General features: G+C 34.0%; 3 protein-coding genes and 1 pseudogene across 5 annotated transcripts; 3 read left to right on the top strand and 1 right to left on the bottom strand.

Annotated features, from left to right (window-relative positions):
• The first annotated feature begins 655 nt into the window (after positions 1–655).
• Positions 656–4,487, top strand: LOC107796501 (uncharacterized). 2 transcript variants are annotated; one of them, XM_075231382.1, is made up of 4 exons: positions 656–815; positions 2,478–3,179; positions 3,268–3,296; positions 3,726–4,487. In XM_075231382.1, the coding sequence occupies exons 2-4, from the start codon at positions 2,490–2,492 to the stop codon at positions 3,727–3,729; spliced, it is 723 nt and encodes a 240-aa protein (XP_075087483.1). In that variant the 5' UTR covers positions 656–815; positions 2,478–2,489; the 3' UTR covers positions 3,730–4,487. The 2 variants fall into 2 exon arrangements, with proteins under 2 accessions (XP_075087483.1, XP_016474774.1); XM_016619288.2 differs by lacking the exon at positions 3,268–3,296 and having other exon boundaries at positions 2,478–3,231.
• Positions 4,488–6,790: 2,303 nt separating this feature from the next.
• LOC107796498 (uncharacterized) lies at positions 6,791–7,408 on the top strand. The gene has a single exon (XM_016619283.2). The coding sequence runs from the start codon at positions 6,791–6,793 to the stop codon at positions 7,406–7,408; it is 618 nt and encodes a 205-aa protein (XP_016474769.1).
• Positions 7,409–9,043: 1,635 nt separating this feature from the next.
• LOC107796500 (uncharacterized) lies at positions 9,044–12,430 on the top strand. 2 transcript variants are annotated; one of them, XM_016619284.2, is made up of 3 exons: positions 9,066–9,171; positions 10,219–10,295; positions 11,630–12,430. In XM_016619284.2, exon 3 carries the CDS (start codon positions 11,654–11,656, stop codon positions 12,212–12,214), a length of 561 nt encoding a protein of 186 aa, XP_016474770.2. In that variant the 5' UTR covers positions 9,066–9,171; positions 10,219–10,295; positions 11,630–11,653; the 3' UTR covers positions 12,215–12,430. The 2 variants fall into 2 exon arrangements, with proteins under 2 accessions (XP_075087482.1, XP_016474770.2); XM_075231381.1 differs by lacking the exon at positions 10,219–10,295 and having other exon boundaries at positions 9,044–9,171.
• Positions 12,431–13,448: 1,018 nt separating this feature from the next.
• LOC107796497 (zinc finger A20 and AN1 domain-containing stress-associated protein 8-like) lies at positions 13,449–16,023 on the bottom strand (annotated as a pseudogene).
• Between the last annotated feature and the right edge of the window lie 7,258 nt (positions 16,024–23,281).

Below are 23,281 nucleotides of genomic sequence, written 5' to 3'. Positions count from 1 at the left end.
ATTATTTTTTTCAAATATGTGTTTGGTTATAGAATTAATCTAATTTTTGGGAGATTTGAAAATAGCTTAAGACATCTTTTTGGGTGAAATCATGATCATTAGGGCCTTTTTAGCTAAAAAAAAAAAAAAGACTTTTAACATGTCAAACTTGTCCCAAAATTCATGTCCAAACATTTGAGAATCTATGTCCAAACGGATCCTAAGTCATTAGCGGATCTTACTAGTTCATTAGAACTTTTATATTATAAAATATATTTTTTTTTTTTGCTTATCATACTATTTATATTTATACTATACAATATTCGTTTCAAAAGAAAAAAAAGGACGTACGAGAAATAGGCCATCTACTTCCGGACTCAATTCAGCAATCCATTCCTTATATGTTTTTAAACAAAACTTGAATATTCAGAAAATAATAAACATAATAAAATAAATTAGAATATTTCATTATTAAAATTATTTACAAAAAGTACGAAAGAAAATCGTAATTTTTTCATTTGGTTCACATAGAAAAGGGCCTCCTCTTTTTCTTCTCCTTTTTCTAATATTAAAATTTAAGGTCCCATAGAATAAGTGTTCAAACATTAGGGGGGTTAAATGCCTTTTCCTAAACCTCAGAGTGTCCATATGATAATTACTCATTTTTCAAAAAGAGTCTTTTTTTACTCCCTTTCCCCTTCTCCAATCGCCGTTTTCTTTCAGAAACTATATTTGCTAGTAGATTTCAGCTAGTATTTTACTTCTAAACCCAAATGCTGAAAAGCTCCAATTTTTTGAAGTCTCATATCTTGACAGTAGGCAAATACTAATTGCAGGTACCAAATTTATGCTTATTTTTACCAAGTTTATTTTTTTATTCAAATTGAAGCATACCCATAAATCAATAGAGAGTAAAATACTGGTTTCAGGTATCAAGTTTTATGTTTATGCTTTTCTATACAACTTGAATTCACCCATATATCAAAAACGATTAAAATAGTATTTGTAGGTATCAAATTGCATATACATTGAATACCAAGTTCAGTTTTTTCATTCAATTTGAACTGTGTTAGTATAGTATTTGTACTCTTATGCTGTAATTTATGTACATTGCATAAGGGGGTTTAATTTAGGTAAGCACTGAATCAAATATACTAATTTCTAGTTATTTTATTTGCTCAAATCTGGTTCTCAAATTGCATATACATCAGATACCAAGTTTGCCTTTTTATTCAACTTGTATCGACTTACAAACCAAGTCTGAATCAAATACGAATTGCTGGTATTAAATTCTATATTTATTGGGTACCAAGTTTTACTTTTTCATTCAACAACTTGGATTCACACGCCCATAAATTGTTATGATATTTATCTTGTTGTTTAGACTGTCTAAACTGCAATTGCTTGATTTATTTTGCTCCTTCGCTTGCTTATCTAAATGGGAAGAATAAGTGTGATTTGGTTACTGAGTTCTGATAGGGCTTGAAGTTTCTTTTCGTTTTCTAAGTTGGGCTGAGCTCTCCCCTCGTCTTTGAAACTAGTCCCTACTTGTAGAGGCAAATTCAGTATTTTTTAAGCCAGCGAGTGTAGAATACACTACAACCACTATTACTTTGCGGCAATGTGTACATACTTAGTATAACAAAATACATAAATAAACGTAGATGCGTTTTTGTGTGTCGCGAAAGCAAAACTTCTCACGTCTCTATGACTCTTTAAGGTATATCTTGTGGTATTATTGTGTAAGAATACTTTATATATTTGATGTTATCGCAAGTAAAAGACAATATCATAATCTTTATCCTACTGGAGGATAGGTTCAATCTTGATTATAAATTTATCTATGAAATCGAGATAGTTACCTTTCATAAAATTCTAACATTAGCAGCAATGCCTATGCTTTATTCTTCTGAAGGTGGGAAAAAAGATAAAACTAAATAAACGGATTATTCATCCAAATTTTAGTTTGAAACTCATGTAAAATAACCTATTTTTCTTTTGGTTAACAAAAAAACTTGATGCCTAATCGAATTGTTTGGGATTCAGAAGTGGAAGAAATTGGTTTATTTACTAATAGTGGTCAAATTGGCATATTACCAAATTACGCCCCTATTGCCACAATGGTAGATATAGGGATTTTGAGAATACGTCTTAACAACCAATGGTTAACGATGGCTCTGATGGGTGGTTTTTCTAGAATAGGCAATAATGAGATCACTGTTTAGTTGTGTAAGTCTAAAATTATTCAAGTTTACATATAGTTATATATACTTTAATTTGAAGGGCAGAGAGTCTAGCGTACCCCCTGTCACAATACTACCCCAGGCCCTATGCTTGGGCTTGCTTAATTTGCAGCCTACCCTGCGTATCAGTTATATATATTTTTCTTGGTGAAAGTATCAGTTATGTTATTGAAAGGGCATTTTGTGGTAGATGATAGAGAGGTGTTTTAAGAGCCTCCGTTGCTAAGGCCTTATGAGCTTGTTTTAATGTGGCAGGAGTTATCTAAGATGCTTTCAAAAATTGCCAAAATCCAGCTTGTGAGTTCGCATCCTGAGGTTTACGAACCATGCGATGATTCATTTGCATTGGTCGATGCGTTATTAGCTGATCGAACTAACTTGTTACAGCACCGTCCCTCTATTTGTATGGAAATTGGTTGTGGTAGTGGGTATGTTATCACTTCACTTGCGGTTATGCTCGGACTTGAAGGATTCATTCCATACTATCTTGCAACAGACATAAATCCTCATGCAATAAGGGTGACCCGTGAGACGATGGATGCTCATGGTGTTTATGCAGAGTTGGTAAACACAGATATTGCATCTGGACTCGAGAAGCGATTGGGAGGATCGGTTGATGTGATGGTTGTGAACCCTCCGTATGTTCCTACGCCTGAAGATGAAGTTGGTTGTGAAGGTATCGCTTCTGCATGGGCCGGAGGGGAGAATGGTCGAAGTGTCATTGATAAAATACTGCCTGTTGCTGACAATCTTTTGTCGGAGAGGGGTTGGTTATATATGGTCACGCTTACTGCTAATAACCCCTCAGAAATATGCCTTGAGATGAGAAAGAAGGGTTATGCATCTCGAGTCATCCTGCAGAGATCAACTGAAGAAGAAAGCCTCCATATTATCAAATTTTGGCGAGATTCTGATAGCCAGTTGGAGCTGAAGAATTTAAGTTATTGGACAAAACTGGTCAGGAATTAGTGAAGGGTTTCATTTGGTGATTTCATCGACTGTACGTTAGGTAACATACTACTGACTATTAGTTTTAGCATTGCAGATAGAGGGGAAGTTCATCAGCTGGATGTGGTAAGATTATCTCATAGTTTTCCCTTTGTTTTGATAATATCCACTCTTTCCTTTTGTTAGTTTGAAGTAATACATAGAAGTCAAAAACTGCATTACATTCTTTTTTTGTTTTGTGATACTGTTGTTCAGGTGACATCATCTTAGATTGGTGTTTGTTATCTTTATTCAAAGGATACTCAAACAAGCTGACTCACTCTCAACTTTATCAAGTACCTCACTCATATATATTCGAATTAATTTGCTTCCAAGATAAATCCTGCTTGCAACAAGCTAATGCATTCACCATGATAAAAGAATCAGTTAATGAATATTTTTTGATGGATATTATCTGGATGATTGACTGGTTTGGTGTCTTTCTGAATTTACTTATTTTTCTTACTGCATTTTTATCATGTCACTGCTGAATCCGGATAGACCATATCTGTGTAGGTGAAAGGTTGTAGCCCTTTGAAAAGCCTCTATCTTTACTATACAAGTGTTTCAAGCCGAATAAAACAAGAGGAATAGATCCAGCTGGAGAAGACAGTGGAATGGTCTTTTTCTACTATGGATGGCTAGCAAAGGGTTTTATTGCGTAAACTTTTTGTTAGAGACAGTGGAGTTTATTTTTCTACTTTGGATGCTTAGCAACCGAGGGTCTATCGGAAACAGCATCACTACCTCTCCAGGTTGGGGTAAGGTCTGCGTATACACTATCCTCCCCATACCCCACATGTAGGATTATACTGGGTATGTTGTTGTTGTTGTACTTTGGATGCTTAGCAAAGGTTCTTCCCTAGAGACTTTCTGCAGTTGAGGACTTTTATCATCATATCAAAGCCATGGGGGATGTCGAACATCCAAGTCCTGGATCTTCAAGTAAAAGCCAGACTTTCTTTACCAAATTTACCATAAAATTAGCTATTAGAGTGGTGAAGTTGAAAGAAAAAACATTAATGTCATAGCAAAGAAAGATGTTTTTGTCCTTTAATTATCAGGGGACTGTTCTCCTTTGAATTCCCAGATGAGAAGTGTCTAAAAGTTTATAGAGAATATCATGATGAGAAGTAATTACTAACCAGAGTGATTACTATGTATTGACAGCAAATGAGATGCTTATTTGTTTAATGTAGGTACAAAAGCACTGTGTTGACAGTTTGCAGTCAAAAAACAAAAAGCTTTGAAAAATAAGGTTGAGCTGCAGTTTTACCATAATATTTGGTTTTGAACCTAGCTTCCTTTGTGGCAGTAGCCTACATTTTTCAAAAAGAACTGTCATTGGCTCCTTTTATCTACTAATGTAGCAATAGTGTTGAAAAGTTGCATTTGGATATTTTCTTTGTACTGTTGCAGTTGATCAATCTTGAGAAGAGAAACTTAAGAGGGGGTTATCTAGGGCTGGGCATATATCTGGTGTAACTGATAGCCCGAACCGATAAAATACTATTGGGTTATCGATATCGGGTTATTGGGTAAATAGTTCGATAATGGTTTAATGCTATTTGACAATTGTGTTATCGGTTCGGGTCTCGGCTTGCCCAATTTTATTAACGGTTCATTCTCTCGATTCTCTCGACAATTACTCTTCATCTTCAGACATTAATCCTTAGAGTAAGTTTTAAACTTTTCTGGATTTTTCATCTTAATTCTTCAATTAAGCTGTTAAGATATTTAGTTTAAAATTTTAAAGAATTAATTGACCAGATATTTAGTTTTTTTATTTGTTTATTTTGTTGTACTGATTCTTTAGTTTTCGCAAGATTTGAATTTTATTATTTTCATGTGAATTATGTCCGCCCGCAGTGAGATAGTTAGTAAGATTAGATTGTTGAATGTCTTATTCCTTACTCCTACTAAATTATAACTTTGAAAATCATTCATTGAGATTTTCAAATGCAAAGAAAGTTTTCTTTTCTAAAGTTGAAGCTTAATCTCTCTTTTCTTAAGAACAAAAATACAGTTCCTTTCTTTTAATAGTATGACACGATTTCTATAGTAAAAATATGAATTTTTTGGATATTTTTATTCTTATCGGGTAAACTGATAACCGAACTGATAAGGATCGATAATCGATAACCGATATCTTATCGGTTTGGTTATCAATTTAGCATATTTATAAACCGATAACCGATATGTCGAACCGATAACATTCACAACTGAACCGAACCGATCGATATCCACCCATAGGGTTATCCATGTTCTTCCCATTCTTTTATATTGTGTGTTTGTGTTTGAGTATATTTAGACTCTAATTTATATGTATAGACTATACAGTATAGACTCAATATCATCCTTATTTGCATTACCCATATTCCTAGATGAACATACGTTGGTAAAAAAAGTGAAATCATTATCCAAAGCATGGCTAAGGTCTTCGAAAATGTTACAGCTTGTTTGGATGGTTATTATCTACTGTATTGTATCGTATTGTCACTTTAAATACGATGTTTGTTTTGATTGTTACTTAAACTTTATTGTATCGTATCGTTAAATTCATCGTTACGTAACAACGAAATGTACAACTTTATGTAACGACCTATTTGGTGTGGTCGCATCGTTACCTTGTCTTTTTCACTCAATCTCACCCTTCATTATTATTAAATAATTTTATGTTATCATTTGTCCTACCTTTTTATTACCGTGTCATAATATTTTTTATTTTATAATATTGCAAGTTTATTCTTCATATTGCTGGTGTGTGATATCATAAAACGACGGCAGACGACATAATCAATCCAAACATTGTATTCATCAAACGATACAGTACAATACAATATGATACATTATGAAACGATACGTAACAGCCATCCAAACAAGTTGTTAGTATAATCAGCTTCCAAATATTCTTTTTTTAACTTTAACTTCAATTATTTTTTCCTCAAATTATGTGAAGTTTGATCAATATTTTAAAATATATTTTAAAATCATATTGACATGAGAAAAATCACTAACTTAAAATATTTTTTGTATAGTTTTTTAATATATAAATTTTAATTTTAAAAATATTAAAGTGAACTAATCAAATTTAACTTTAAAATTTAGTGGAATTGATTCTTGATAAATAAAATATGTTATCAAACAGAGAAATTATTAATAATGTATACTACTTCCGTTCCAATTGATGTGAACCTATTTGCTTTTTGGTTTGTTCCAAAAAGAATGACCATTTTCTAAATTTAGAAATAATTTTGCTTAAACTTATAATCTGACAAATATTTTGGAATCCTTTTTAAATTGTTTAGGATCATAAATTTAAAAAATCTTTATTTTTTCTTAAATTTCGTGTCTAGTCGAACAAATTCACATAAACGAGAATATAATTTAGATCTTTTCAAAGTACGTGAATATGAACTATATATGGCCGATATTTTACCGACTTTATCTCCAACCCCCTTTATAATACTCCTCTATCCTTTCCCCCCCCCTAAAAATCCTCATCCAAACAACTCCCAATACCCCCCTCTTTTGCATCCCTCTTTCTCTCTCTAGAAAATTCTTCAGAGCTAAAATCAATCATGGCACAAAAGAGAGAGAAAGAGGAGGCCGAGCTGAAGGTTCCAGAATCCATCCCTTTGTGTTCCCCAACTCTACCAATTTCTGCTCCGCCGCCGCACCTCTCAGCCACCGATACGAAAAGGTCACCTGAGATCTCAGATCTGAAACTTTCTGCTAGCTCGCTTGAGAGAATAGATCTGAAACTTTCCACTAGCTCGCTGGAGAGAATAGATATGAAACTCTCCGGAACCAACGAATCGAGATCTAGCTCCGATAGCTCGCCGGAGAGCATAGATCCAAAACTTTCCAGCTCTGATAGCTCGTCGGAGAGCTTAGATCTGAAAATTTCCGACACGGACGAATCGAGATCTACCTCAGCTACATCGCCGGAAAGTACGGATCTGGTCGGTCGAAAGGCGGCGACGAAGAGGCCGAGGGAAGCTAACAGGTGCTGTGGAATAGGTTGCCGGAGGAAAGTCGGATTGATGCCGTTCCGGTGCCGGTGCGGCGAAGTGTTCTGCTCGGAGCATAGGTATTCCGATCGGCATGATTGTAGTTATGATTACAAGGCAGCTGGTCGTGAAGCGATTGCTAGGGAAAATCCAGTTGTGAAAGCTGCTAAAATTCTCAAAGTTTAAAAATGGAAAATTTGAAGATTTTTCCCGAAGCTCTTGAAGCAGTCAAGATGGGGGTGGTGGTGGGGAGGGATGAATGGTGAGGGTTGTTGTGTTGTAAATTTGACAAAAAGGATGAGGGTATTGTTGTCATTTAAGTTATTAAAATAAGTTAGTGGAGAACTTTTCTTTTTTCCTTTTTTAAGTTTTATATCTATTTGCTTTAATTTTGTGCTGTGTTGTACTCCTGCCATTCTGACAGGAAAATTATTTATCCTTACTGCTAAAGTCATTTGTCCTTACTGTTAACACTAGTACTTAACCAAGTAATTTAGAGGGGTCCTTCGGTAGAATGTAATAATGTGAATATGGTATATTAGTAAAGCTGATATTAGTTATATTGACATTAGTTATGTTGATATATTTTATATTTTTTATTTAATGTTTGATTTGATATAGTACAATTTTTAAGAGAATTGTTTGTTACAAACCAAACCTTTTTCATATAATTATTTGATTTCTCTAGCTATATTGTAGTATAAAAATGAATATTTATTATTAAAAAAATACTAAGTATTTATTTATTTATTAGGGATATAATTTTATTTTTAATTTTTTTGGATTATTACAAACATGTATTAATATAATAGTATATTTTAATCAAGCATAAATTTGAAGGATAATTTTGTTTTAACTAAGTTAATGCATGCATTAAAACTCATTGCATTGTTAATATCATGATTTCTTGTGTATTAGTTATGCATAGGATAATATCAAATAGAGTGTATAACTAATGCATATGTTCAAAAAGTGTATCAAATAAAATATTATTAATACCTAGCATGTATTATTTTATCTAATGTATTCTACTAAACCACCTCTAATTGTAATGTAATTGTTACGAATTTAAGAGTGAATTACGTGATTAGTTTGTATATTATTAATAAAAACAACTATTGTTTCTTAATCACAAGATAATTGGATTGTTACGAATTTAAGAGTGAATTACGTGATTAGTTTGTATATTATTTATAAAAACAACTATTGTTTCTTAATCACAAGATAATTGGGTTTTCACGTGTGTATGCTTATCCATTTAGTTCTACTTGGACCTGTCTGTATTTTAATATACTAGTTTTAGGATACGCGTGTTGCTCGTGTTATCTATCTCAATGAATATAAAATTTTAGAAAGTTACATAAATATTATATTTGAATTTGGATTTGAGTTATAAAATTAAAATTAACAAAAGCTTAAGTTTCTACAAGTTGTTGATCCTAATTAGCTAACCTCAACAAATGAAGAAACTCTCAAGACCAAAACGCAATTTTTCTATTTTTATGATCAAGAAGATATATCATATGAATTGTTTCCAACATATTAAAAAAGGCTAAATTACTAGTAGCTAATGTAGGCTAATTAACTATCAGCTATCAATGTATACAACTGCTATAGCTACTTATAAAATATGTTTTTTGTCTCGAGGGAAATTCACTTCCGAATTCTCTTTCAACATTTACTTTAAATAATTTTCTTTTCTCAAATCAAGTCTTGTTCCACGTGTCAAATAATAAAAACCATAATTTCACAGAGTTAATATTTCCGCTTCATTAGTTGTACTCGTGGGTATACACACTCCCCAGCGACAAAACTTTCTATAAATAATCAGTAAGAATTTCATAATGGAAAGCACTACACAGTTGTAGGGCAGCAGCAATTTTCCATTAATCTCTCTCTCTCTTCTGTAGGCGGTGGTCTCTTTCCAACCTCTTCACCAACAAAAAAAGGTCAGCTTCTGATCTCTGATTATTACCTCAAAATCTGTTACACCCTTTTGATTTCTCATATTATTAGTACTAAATCTAAAAGAATGAAATGCAACTAGATAAAATAAAACATTGAATTTATAGCGACTAGTGTTGATCCGAATTATTCATGGGATTGGGGTGTAGTTTATTGATTGATTTTGTTGTAATTGTGATTTGTTGGTCGGCCAAGCGATATTGATTTGTGGAAGCATGATTTAGGTCAAGTAGCTGCTTGAGCTGGTGTAATGAAATTCTTTAATTAAGTTGGTAATGGACTAATGGGTTTGTGTTTTTGTCGAGTATTTTGATATGGGTGTGAGAATTTTTGAACACTCTTTTGAGTTTCGGTTCAGAATTTTAAAATTGGATTTGTGGTCTTTCTCCATTTTAGCTCAAAAAACCTGTTTACACCCTTTTTTATTTATCATCATTAGTACTAAGCATTAAATGTGACATAAATAAAATAAAACGAAGAATTTATAAAGATGATTGGTTGATTGATTGATGGATTTGTTGTAATTTTGATTTGTTGCTCGGCCATTGAATTTGATTTGTACAATCCATGATTTTAGATCAAGTAGCTGCGTGAGCTGGTGTAATGAAATTCTTTTAAATAAATTGACCTGTGTTGTGTTGTCGTTGAGTGGTCTGATGTGGGTGTGAGAATTACTGAAGACCCTTTTGAGTTTCTGTTCAAGAATTTGATAGTTGATTTGTGTTCTTGATCGCTATTAAATTTTGGTATCAAATGATTGAATTTGTTTATTAGTTTTTGAGAAGGTACTTGAATTTGCTTATTATTTGTCTTAGTGTCTCGCTCCTTTGTTAAATCGAGCAGCATTTCATGATTTCTGTAAGCATCATTTAGATTAAGTAGCTGCGCTAGCTAGTGTAGTGAAATTCTATAAAAGAGAAATGGCTTGGATTTGCGTTTCTTTGATTGTCTTGTTATGGGTGTGAGATTTTTTACGACACTTTTTGGTTTGTCGGTTAAGTTTGATCTTTGTTTTCTTGCTCTCCTACCAGCACTCTCCCCTAAGAACCCCATGTGCGAGTTACCCCGCATACGGCTCAAGTGGCGAAGTCCCTTCCGGTTGCGCTTGGTAAGCGCTTCTATGTAGCCAAGCTTACTACTAGCCGATGAATGTTGATGTCAAATGATTAAGTTCTCTTATAGGCTACATTTTCCCCAAAAAAAAAAAAATTGCTTATAGGATGTGAATATAACTATAAATGTTTCTTTGGATTTTGTCTTTGCCACTGGCAATGAGATTTTTTTTTTAATGAAATTTCCCGGGGAAAGTTGTATTCATTAGAGAAGGAACAAGAGGGGGACTTGACCTTACCTCTTATGATACAACACAGGGACAATATCATTGTCCGGCAAATAAGGGATGGCCAAAAAATAAATTATTACATCCATCCTTAATAATGAGATTGATTTGTGGAATCAAATCATTCATTCCATAACCTGATAGTTCTTATGTTTAAATCAAATAGTTGCTTGAGTTGGTGTAAGGAAGTATTTTGAAAAATTGGCCTGCAGTTGAGTGTCTTAATATGGGGTATAAATATTTTTGAAAACCTTTTTTGGTATCTCTCTCTCTCTCTCTCTCTCTCTCTCTCTCTCTCTCTCTCTCTCTCTCTCTCTCTCTCTCTCTCACACACACACACACACACACAAAAACATTTATCTTTTCAATCACTGATTATCAAGTTGAATAAACCAAGTTGTTTATTATATACACTCAAATGTATACTTTTGTGATTGTATAAGACAGTAACTGTCATCTGTTGAGAAATATTTCTTGCTAGAAGCCTGAAAATGGGATCGACGAGTCTGACAGTCACCTGAAAACGAAGTTGAAATTCATTCACAGCATTATGTTGCTTTTAATGTTTCTAACATAGGATGTTATCACAATACTCTAGTGATTGTACAGATAAAAGGGCTTATGCACCTAATTCTTTGGTACTCCACAAACTCTCTAATGGTCGGAAGGGCACATTACCTTTTCAATGGGTATATTTTTGTGTTGTTCTTAAAAGACAAATAAGTGGATATTCATTCTTGTGTGAGTGAGAGTGGAAAAGAGAGGGGGAGGGAGGGTTTTTTAGAACATATCCAATGGACATACAAGTGTTGGAGAATATTACGCCAATAATATTGGGTTGAAAGTAAGTTACTTGACAGATACTTCATTCTAAGTTGATTTTGGTCGTGTCTGTAATTCAATATAATGCTGAGCTTGTGAAATGACAAATTCAAGTACTTTCCTTTTGGTAATTAATTCTGAGTATTTTTTATGCAAGCGTGTTGGTAAAATGGTGTTTCAAGCAAATTTTGAGCCAAAAAATACTTGGATTCCTTTGTGGCTAACTCATATCGTCAATTGACATAAGTTTGCATGATTTGCTTACTATTTCTATTCTTCAGGTTTAGAAAACCAAAAGTAACGAGATGGTCAGAGCATATTCACAAGAGCACACATATAAGCACCCATGGGAACGTGTGACCTCTGCATCCTGGCGCAAGTTTGCTGATCCTGAAAACAAGCGCACTCTATCACACATCCTCGAGGTTGACACATTGAACCACAAGCTTGATCCCAGTTCAGGGAAGCTTTATACGACACGTGCCATTACTATCCATGCACCAGGACCGTGGTTTGTTCGTAAAATCATTGGTCAGGACATCTGCCACTGTGTAGAATCAACTGTTGTCGATGCCCAATCTCGGTCAATGCAACTCTCCACTCGAAACATTAGTCTCGAGAAGTACATAGAAGTGGAGGAGAAAATCAGATATGATCCTCATCCAGATAATCCAAATTTGTGGACCGTCTGCAAGCAGGAAACGAGTATTAGGATTAAGCCGTTTTCAGCTCTGGCTTCAATGGCAGAGAAAATAGAGCAGAAGTGTGTGGACAAGTTTCAAGCAAACAGTGCTAAGGGAAGAGAAGTGATGGAACGAATGTGCAAGTACCTCGAAGCTGAATCCACCAGAGGCATTACAGCATGATTTAGTAATCCAAATTTACGTTAGGCTTCTTAAGCGCTAGTATTCAACCCCTCCTTTAAAGGTGAGAGGTGAGTTCTTAATGATTACTGTCGGCGGATGAATATCATAGCATGTAAAAGAGGACGCCGATCATGGATTGTTCCTTCTGAACTTTTTGTAAGCTGTAGTAGATGCAATAACAAAGTTATCATAGCATTCATTGTGAGAATGTTACCTAGATGTGCATTTTACTTTAAAATGCTGCAGTTTGAATGTGTAGACATTCTATGCTTCATCTTAAATGGTTTAACCAATGACCTTATATTTATATCTGTCTATCTGGTTCACTTCTGAAGTATCTAAAACAAATTGAAGAATTTATGTTCAAGAAGAGCTTGTATTTAAGTGCATTTTATCCAAATAGTACTGTCATTTTAGTTCTAACTGGTAACAACACAACTTCATTATAGTCGGGCAGCCTGGTGCATGAAGCATTCCGTATTCACGCAGGGTCCGAGGAAGGGCCGCGCCCAAGGGGTGATGTATGCAGCCTACCCTGATGCAAACATCAGCACCGTTGGGCTCTCCTTCAACTTCATTATAGTTGGTCACACGTAATTCGTTTTAGCAGCTGATTATCTTTCAAATTCCCAATTATCTGTTCATCCTCTAAGAGAATTACTGAAAAATGTTTGCACGAGAGATTGAACGTAGACTGCATCAAGATGATACACAAGGTACTGGAGCTAGTGAAGCCATATATGAGAATATGAGATCAAAAGCATGTTGTAACTGCCATAGCACAACTATGTCAGTGACATTGTACATGTCATGTGGATTTGCACATACCATTTAGACATAGACATGTAATATCTGAAGGAATAGCATTTGCAAATGGAACATAACGAACCCATTAACAATGATATCAAGACTTGAAACTGGAGTCAACAAACAAATTCAACATCATATCCAGTATAATCCCACAAGTGGAATATGGGAAGGGTAGTGTGTATGCAGACCTTACCCCTACCTTGTGCAGATAGAGAGTCTGTTTCCAAGAGGCCCTCGGCTCGGGTCAACAAACAAATTCTTCCAACAATAATGAACAGGAATTCTTCAACCTGCAAATATTCTCTAAACTTCCTTGCCCCCCCCCCCCCCCACAGATTAACAAGATTTCATATGATATTTAGCCAATCAGAGGAAGCTCCTTCTGAACTAGATGCATCCACCAACTTCAACCACTATATTCTTTCTAGATCTTGTCAAGTTTTTGTGACTTCACAACAGGATTGGCCTTTGCTATAGCATCCTGGGCAGCAAAGCGATAGTTGAACTGGTATTCATGTTTATCTAAGTAGCGGTGTGATACACAATAAAGGTTACCACAAGGGATTTTTACATTCCTATACATTATTTGAAACATTATTACCTTTCGTGCTCAAATTTCAATTTAATTACATGGTCATATACAATTTACCAATTATATACAAATAAGTTTTAAATGAGTATCCTTTTATATTAGGAATTGAATAAGGAATATCAGTTATTTCCTTATTCCTCTATACTTGTCCACTCTCTCTCTTCGTGTCTCTCTCTGCTTTTTCCAGTGTACCCATTGTCTAGCTTTCTTTCCAGTAGTGTGATCTTAATAAAAGAATATGATTTCTGGTAGTGGAACTTTCACACTTAATTGATTATTATAAAATTTAGAGTTCACAGAACAAAGGTTGCAACTCAAAAGTGCGGATTACAAACATGATATACAATATACTTACGAAATTGTAGTAAAGTTGTAGTAAAATTATAGGTAAATTGTATTATGTTGTAGTTATATATATATTTTTATTTGAATATTGTATGAAAGCTGAAAAATAGTTGTATTATGTATGAATCGTTGTATAAAATTTATATTTAAGTTATCAATACTATTTGTTTACATAAAGTTGTTGATATGTATCAAAATATATACAAATCAGATACAAAATATACAAAAGACATATTGTATAAAATTCGTATAATAATTGTATTTAAGTTATATGATATTGTAGTTATATTTAACTTGGTAGAAATAATGTATGAAAGTTGTAGATAAATTGTAGATTAGTTGTAAATAAGTGTATACTGTATAGTTAGTTGTAATTCAATATTACAAAATCAAATGCAATGTGACTAATTCAATATTACATTCCAAGTCACAATTGACTATAATTTCATTGAGGATAAAATTTGATTATATAATTTGACCATGTGACTATAATTGTCAAAAATGTCTCTGTGCCAATCCTCAGTACTTGTACTGAGTATTGCCATTTGTCTAAGTAATAATGAGCCCTATTTTCAAGTTGGTTTCGTGATAGACCTGCAAGCTTTCGGTGCTTATGATGTAGTTTTGCTTTCCTCCGCGTTACGAAAAGTAATGCATGTTTAAGGAAATCAATTGTGTAAAGCTGATAGCATAATCAGATAAATATTATTCATTGAAAGACATCTGCTAAAGAAAATTTTGTGATGCTTAATTGTGTGAATATTATAGTTAAATGCCAAGAGGTGTTGTTATGTCAAATATCACCAATTTCTCAAATTATACATGGGGAGGCAACTAGATTTTATCATCATACAACTATTTTTTAACTTTCATACAACATTTAAATAAAAAAATATATATATAACTATAACAGAATACAATTTACCTACAATTTTACTACAACTTTACTACTATTTCGTAAGTATATTGTATTTCATATCTTCTTCTTCTTCTTCTTCTGAAATTTATTGTATTTCGAGTTTCATTCTGAAATTCAGCGAGAACCAAATCTAATCTTCACCAAGCACCCTCAAAATTGAGATATAAACTCCAAACAATATTCTCAATTGTTCACAACAATATCCAATTCAAACAAATAATAATTTTTGAAAACTCAAATACGAATTCAAAGCTTTATGATAGATTAGTATTCGAACCTTCAATTCCTACGACCTGGAGGTTACTTCAATAGGTATATTGACAGAAGACAATTTTTAGGCTTACCTTATTGAGAGAGAAAAACGGTGAAAGAGAAAGATGAAGAAAGAAAGAAAATTTGATGAGAGATGCGGCAGTGAGAAAAGAGGAAAGGAGAGAAAAAAAAGGAAATGGATGTAACTAAATCCCTTAATTCAAGGCACTAATAACGGATTGTATATAATTTGTAAGTATTCTTTGTTTAGGGTGGATAATATATAAAACTAGGACAATTTTGGTAAATAAATTTTAAATATTATATAGGAAGGAAAAAATCCCTTACCACAAGGGCATTTGAATCCAGTTAAGTCAACCTTTTTCTGACTAGAGTTGCACCGCTTATGTAACAGCCCAGTTCGCTAGTGATATTGTCCGATTTGAGTCTGGGCCCTCACCGGTTTAAAACGTGTCACTAAGGTCTAAGGCTTGTTAACTTGTATACCCAGCATCCCCCTTGTGTTTTGCCGATGTGGAACTCTGTAAGTCTGGGGTGTTACGGCTTAGGACCATTCTTAGCCTTTACTTCATCAGAGTCACCGGAGCTTGAAGATTGAGATGACGGCAAAGCTACACATTTTGCTTCCACAGAATAAGGTTGCACATTCACAGAGCTAACTACTAGTCCCTTCTCACGGGCACTTGATCCATTGACAAGGTTTTCTATTGATGATGCCGCAAGCTTACACTGTTCTTGTTTCAATATCATGTCCTTGTAACACTTGGAGTACATGTTCATGCTTGCAGAACTTCAGAAGAATCCAAAGTTGTTAATGCACAAAATAGGGCCTTCTGTAGGAGGGTGGCATCCTGTTTCATTGTGATCCATATTGTCAATTTCTCCTGCAAAGAATTCATTTAGAGATACAAATCATTGATATATAGAAACCTCCTTATCTACAAAAGGCTTTAGAAGAAAGCAAGAAAAAGAAAATGGACAAAGTAAAGGGAAAGATTGCAGAATCCTCAGTGGCTGTTGAGGAAGAGGAGATGGAGCTGGTCCATCAGACCGTACCCTACCGAGGGCAGGTAGAGAAGTTGTTTCGATAGACTCTCAGCTCAAGAAACAATGAAAAAGTAAAGGGAAATATCCCGACAAAGAAATAAACTTTTGACAATGAACTTGTACTAATGGTTAAGTGAGTTTTATTATTAAAAATATAAGGTTTTCATATGACATGACATATTAAATGTATGGTATTTATTTTCTAAGTCATAAGACAATAGTTGGGTGAATTTGTTGTTCGAAAAGAAACAAAAGTGACTTTGATAGAATATTTTCATAAATTGGGTGACCATCCAAGGAATTTACTCCAAAAACAAGCATGACTTTCACGGATATTAATAACTATAGTATGGCAAAGTAAGTTTTTTCATACTAGTCTATAGCAATTTCCTAAAGTTGCTAAAACCAGAATGCAGGTTAAAGTTAAAACAAAAATGGACATCACAATAAAAAATTCGCAATTATGCCAGGCAGAACAAATTTAATAATCACATATATAATATAACTTACTTTTATCATTGCAACAACAAACTCAGTGTAATCCCATAAAGTGGGTCTGAAATGGGTAGAATGTATGCAGACATTACCTCTACCTTGTGGAGATAGAAAGGTTGTTTTCGATAGATCCCCGACTCAAGGTACAAGTGGGATCTGGGAGGGTAGTGTGTGCGCAGATCTTACCCCTACCTTATGAAGGTAGAGAGGCTATTTCTAAAGACCCTAGGCTCAACAGCAGTAAAAATAAAGTAATAGAGAAACACTAGCAACAACACGCTAATAAGATAATGGAAACAAATAATACAACGAGTAAAAAAAGCTACACCCACCATGTCAAACAATACTCAAAAGATAAGATATCCAAATGAAGGTCGAAAATATACAAGTAAACAAAAGGTGTAGGATTGCGTAGAGGTGTTCATAACACACAGCGGAAGACAATAACAATCCTAGGCGGAACTTTTTATGTTTAAAAATTATTTTGCATGTCAAAGATCGGATCTAAGACGTACCTGATGAAAAAAGTCTCGTTTTAAATTTCTTCGATAGTGCGAAGACTCTATGCATATCCACACCGAGACTGATCATTGCTATCAACTCTTTGATCAATGAAATCCCGCGAACAAATTGAATGAAAATATTGTGTTGAAATTTTTCTCAAAAATCTCAACTCAAAGGTAGAAGAACAAGAAATAATTTTCTTGTACTAATATTTTCTATCTTGGCTTTGTGTTACACTATTACTTTCTCAAAGCAATTTTGTTCTCAAGAATAATTCTCTTGATTTTTACATGACTTTACAACATGTGTAAGATCTATATCACCCTAATTCTTAATTAGGACCCACACATATATATACACATAATTTTCATTGGAAAATACAAATCCCATGCTTTATGGTAAATATTTAAAAAAATATGTAACTCATTTATGGAATTCAATTCTAAATTGAATTCTATAACTTAGTCATACTTTCAAAATAAAAATATGTAACTCATTTATGGAATTCAATTCTAAATTGAATTCTATAACTTAGTCAATATTTTAAAATAAAAACATGTAACTCATTTATGGAATTCAATTCTAAATTGAATTCTACAAATTAGTCAACATTTTAAAATAAAAACATGTAACTCATTTATAGAATTCAATTCTACAAATTAGTCAACAATTTAAAATAAAAACATGCAACTCATTTATGGAATTCAATTTTAAATTAAATTCTATAAATATTAATTATAATTATCAAGTGCATATATATCAACCAAGAGATGTAATTTAATTTTCTTATTTAAAATAGAAAACTTCAACTTGTCCACAATATATATTATATTCTCTGTGCTAGCAAAGAATATAATAATATTTTATTTGGACTAATAACTAAATTTATTTGACTAATTAAATTCTTTAATTTAATTATCAAATAATAAAGTAATTAATCCTTTAGCAAAGATCAGAACACTCGTTAGTGTGCGACTCCGTAGGTTCAATACTAAACCGGTAGTAAATTGATCACATCAATATACTAATCAAGGGCGGCGTCTAGCAACACTCCTTAACGACCGGATAGCATGAAGTATACAATTTACTCTCAAGAACCTGTAGAAGAATAATGTATTAATTCCTTCTGTCTTTATTTCTCCGGGTCACCCTAGGATATGGTTCAACTGTCAAATCCTAATAGGCGACCGACTATGTGTTCATGTAAAAAATAATCGACCATTGAATGATCTAAGAAACTCTTTTCTTCTTTCATTCAATCTCCCTGGCCAAGGTCTTAATTTGGTCGGTTATAATTTATGATAACTCGGAGCTTAAACTCATTACCAAGAGTTGACATATTCCATCTTGATCAATTACTAATTCTACAAGTATTTAATCGCACTCAATATCCTTTCAACTATCGCCCTATGGCCATAGGTGTCTAGTATCAAAGCACAATAAATAACTTGTCAATTACTATGATGATATCAGGTCAAAGGAAACTCTTACATCACATTCTTCAAGAGAATATCCTATTGGCAGTTTATGGTAATTCTAACCATTAGGATTTATCCAATGAATCGGTTCAATGATCATATCTCTATATGCATAATCTATTTATGTTATTTAGTTAATGAGATCAACTAATCTTTATCCCATAAAGACGATCACATAAATATTGATCTAACCGGATTACTAATGTCCAAATTAATAATCCTACGATCAAGAACAAAATTTAGATTAAATTATAAGAGACTTTACTCTCATTATCATGATCTCCATCATGATGACAAGTCTCAAAATTTAATCAAGGACCTTATTAAATTAATCAAGCAATTAATAATAACTATGATAAACGAATATCAAATGCCATATATTTTTATATCAAATAACATTCACAAAAATATGTTCAAATCATTAAATATGAGATTGGATCTAGAGCATATCTAATATATCCCTAACAAAAGGGTTTTCCAAGAAACAATGAGGGTACTCATACAGCCTCTAATCAAGATCCTCAAAGACGCCAATTTTCACGAGCCAAAAAGCTTCAAAGCCTACTGTATACGGTCGAAATAGATTTCGACCTTCATACGATTGATCGAGGTCAAAATATAATGAATCGAAGTAAGACTTAGAGATGAGTTCCGAAGATGGTACAAACAAGCTTCGAGCCCGAGGGACCAATCAATGTCGAGCTCGATATCAATATCAAGCTCGAATCCAAATCGAACTATGATGCAAAGTAAAGTTATCGAGCTTATGATTTAGAGACCGACCAACACTGATCCCGAATCAATTCAAGGATCTGAGTCAAAATCGAGATCAAGTCAAGATCGAGAGCTCGAGTCAAGACTGAAAACTCGAATCAATATCGAGCTCATAGACAAGAGTCGTTGCAATCCCACTAGAGGAGAAAATCCTGGCAGGAATTATAGAAAAGCTGATTTATCATGGGTCTCACACTATGTATTTTTAATTATATCTAAAGTAAGATCCCTCTACTATAAATGGAATGGTTATTATTTCTGTAAAGACCAAGTTTTGCTTACATTGTAATACAAGCACCATATTCTCTTATAAGAGTTATTCTTTCAATGTGACGACCCAAAATGTCATCTTTAAATTTAATAAGTAATTTTATGTTCTAAGATCTCGAAAAGCACTAATTATCATTCCTCGACTTGCGTGCGCGGTCCGTATAATTTTCCGAAAAGTTTTCATGTGAAAAATGGATTAAAATGTGAAATGGAGCTTTAAAACTCAACCGAGTTGATTTTGGTCAATATTTTGAGCAAATGAACTCGAATCAGTGTTTTGACAATTCCGGTAGATCTGTAGCATGATTTGGGACTTGGGCGTATGCCCGGAATCGAATTCCGAGGTCCCTAGCCCGAGATATGGAATTTTGATGAAAAATTAAAAGCTTGAAAGCTTAATGATTTTTTAAGAAATTACGAGATGTTAGATTTATTGACACTGGGTCTGTATTTTGGTTTTGGAGTCCGGTATAGGTCCACTATAATATTTATGACTTGTCTGCCGAATTTGGTGAGAATCAGAGTTGGTTTGACGTGATTCAGACGTCCGGTTGTGAAAATATACGTTTTAAAGTTTTCTTAAAACATTCCTTTGATTTGGTGTCCGATTCGTAGTTCTAGGTATTATTTTGGCGATTTTATCGCGCGAGCAAGTTTGGATGATGTTTTAGGACTTGTGTGCATATTTGGTTTGGATCCCCGAAGGCTCGGGTGAGTTTCAGATAGGCTACGGGATGATTTTGAACTTAAAAAATCTGATTTTTGAGCTTCTGGTGCATTGTGCTTCACAATCGCGAAGCCATTCCTGCGACCGCGAAGAGGAAATTATAAGTAGTGAGTTTTACCCTTCGTGAAGATAGGCACGCGATCGCGGAAGGTAAACTCCCAGTGCACTATGAATGCAGAGGACAAGCTGTGATCGCGTAGAAGGAAGGAAGGCGGAAGCTAGGCACGTCAATTGTGCTACACGATCGCACAAGTAAGTACGCGATCACGTAAGGCTGAGAAAAGGTACTCCGCGATAGCATGACCATTTACGCGATCGCGTAGAGTTAAAAGTCTGGGCAGCCAAAATGTGCTTCGCGATCGCGAAGAGTAAAACGAACCTGGGCAAAGTTGTTCTACGCGATCGCGAACGAATTTCCGCGATCGCGATGAATAAAAATCTGAAAAACATAACTTAAGTTCTAGAAATGGGGTTTCGACCCATTTTCAACCATTTCTAATTTTTGAGCTCAGGTAAGGCGATTCTTGGGAGATTTTCACAGAAAAACATTGGGGCAAGTGTTCATTATCCTATATTAATTATATTTCATGATTCCAGACTCGTTTCTATCATGAATCCGTGAATTTATGAAAGAAAAATCTGATTTCTTATAAAATCTTCCAAAAACGAAAATTTAAGATTTGAAGGTCCATTTGATATCGGAATTGGATAATTTTTATATGGTTGAACTCGTAGCGGAATGGGTGTTCGAATTTCGTGAGTTTTTTCGGGATTTGAGACGTGGGTCCCACTGTCGAATATTTAAATAAATTTCGAATTTTTATCCGGAAAATTAATAAATTTATATGTAATTAATTCCTATAATTTGTATTGAGTATATCGAATTGTTTGTGAATAGATTTGAAGCTTTTGGAGATAAATTTAAAAGAAAAAGTCATGGTCGAGTAATTGATTGGAATTTGCAAAGGGAGGTAAGTGTCGTGGTTAACTTTGACTTGAGGGAATAGAACCCTTAAATTATTTGTTATGTGAAATGCATGTGAACGACGTATAGGTGAGGTGACGAGTGTCTATACATCGTCAAGTTAATTGTTTGCCTACTTACTTGAAAAATCATAAATTATTTTAAATAATAAATTAATTATTATAATAATTGTTTCTCTCCTATTCTTTATCAAATATTAATTCTTGAATTCCTGCATTAATTGTTACATGCTATTTGAATTATGTGTATTAATTGTTATTTGACATTTAGCATATTAAATATTAAACTGCCTATTTTCTCTATGATTTTCATAATAACTTGCTATTTGTCATTGTTTGTTTCATAATTAAATCATAATTATTGTATGCTTGTTGTATTATAATTTTATATTAATTGTTGCATTTATTGGAAAAAAAAATTCTATAAGAACTAGTAAATGAATATATTAGAGGGGCGAGTTGCACGCCGCAACAACATTGAATTGGTAAATGTATATATACATTGGAGGAGCAGGTTGCACGCCGCAACAGACTTATTAAAAGTCAATATTTGGGGGATCAGATTGCACGCCACAATAGACTTATTTAAAAGTCAATATTGGGGGATCGGATTGCACGCCGCAACAGACTTATTTAAAAGTCTATATATATTTGATTGAAATAAATATATGACATACTTTATTAAAAGGAATATATTGGGAGAGTGGGTTGCATGCTGCAACAGAATTGAATGTGAATATATTGTGAGAGCGGGTTGCACGCTGCAACAGAATTGATGGAAATGATAATTGGTTATCACTGCTGGGTTGGCTTCAATTATTATAAATGAGTTATCTGATTTATTTCTATTATTTATTGTTGTTACTAATATTGCGTACAGGTTAATGTAAGTGAACCGCCTTAGCCTCGTCACTACTTCGTCGAGGTTAGGCTCAGCACTTACCAGTACATGGGGTCGGTTGTACTGATACTACACTCTTCACTTCTTGTGTAGATTTCGGAGTTGGTCCCAGCGGTGTACCATAGACTTGCTCGGATTTCAGCTACTCATAGGAGACTTGAGGTATAGCTGCACGGCATTCACAGTTCTGAAGTCCCAGTCTACTTTACTTTAGCTGTGTGTTTGTTTTCAGACAGCTTTATTTTATTCAGACCTTTATTTGTATTATTCTAGAAGCTCGTGCACTTGTGACACCAATTCTGGGATGGTATTTAAACACCGTTATTTTTAAGGATTATTCACTACATTTCAGACTTTACTTCCGTATTTGTTCTTTGTTATTAATAAATTTAAAAAATTATTTTAAAAATAGATAATATTATTCTAACGTTGGCTTGCCTAGCAAGTGAAATGTTAGGCGCCATCACGGTCCGAAGGTGGGAATTTCGGGTCGTGACAGTTGGTATCAGAGCACTAGGTTACATAGGTCTCACGAGTCATGAGCAAGCTTAGTAGAGTCTGAAGGATCGGTACAGAGACGTCTGTACTTATCTTCCAGAGGCTACAGAGTTTTGGAATAGTTCTACTTCTTTCAATCCTTATCGTGCGACATTGATTTATCTTAAAACATATATCTCGTATTCCTTTGTATTCACTCGTGTATGACATTACACACTCAGTATCAGTTGTGCATCGACGGTTCATGATGCCGCAGATAGACTACGAGAGCCAGAGATGCTCAACATTGCCTCAACGTGTGGTTCCAACTGATGATGCAGACGTATTGAGAGATCAACCAGTGAATCATGTGAGGGGTGCAACGAATCTTGGCATCTGGTTGATTTATACGAGCTGTGAAGGTTAATATTGTGGATCATCGGACGTGGTGAACTATGGCATCGCGCCGAG

This window comes from Nicotiana tabacum, chromosome 15 (assembly GCF_000715075.1).
Source record: "Nicotiana tabacum cultivar K326 chromosome 15, ASM71507v2, whole genome shotgun sequence".
Lineage (NCBI taxonomy): Eukaryota > Viridiplantae > Streptophyta > Magnoliopsida > Solanales > Solanaceae > Nicotiana > Nicotiana tabacum.
This window is presented reverse-complemented; position numbering and strand designations above follow the sequence as displayed.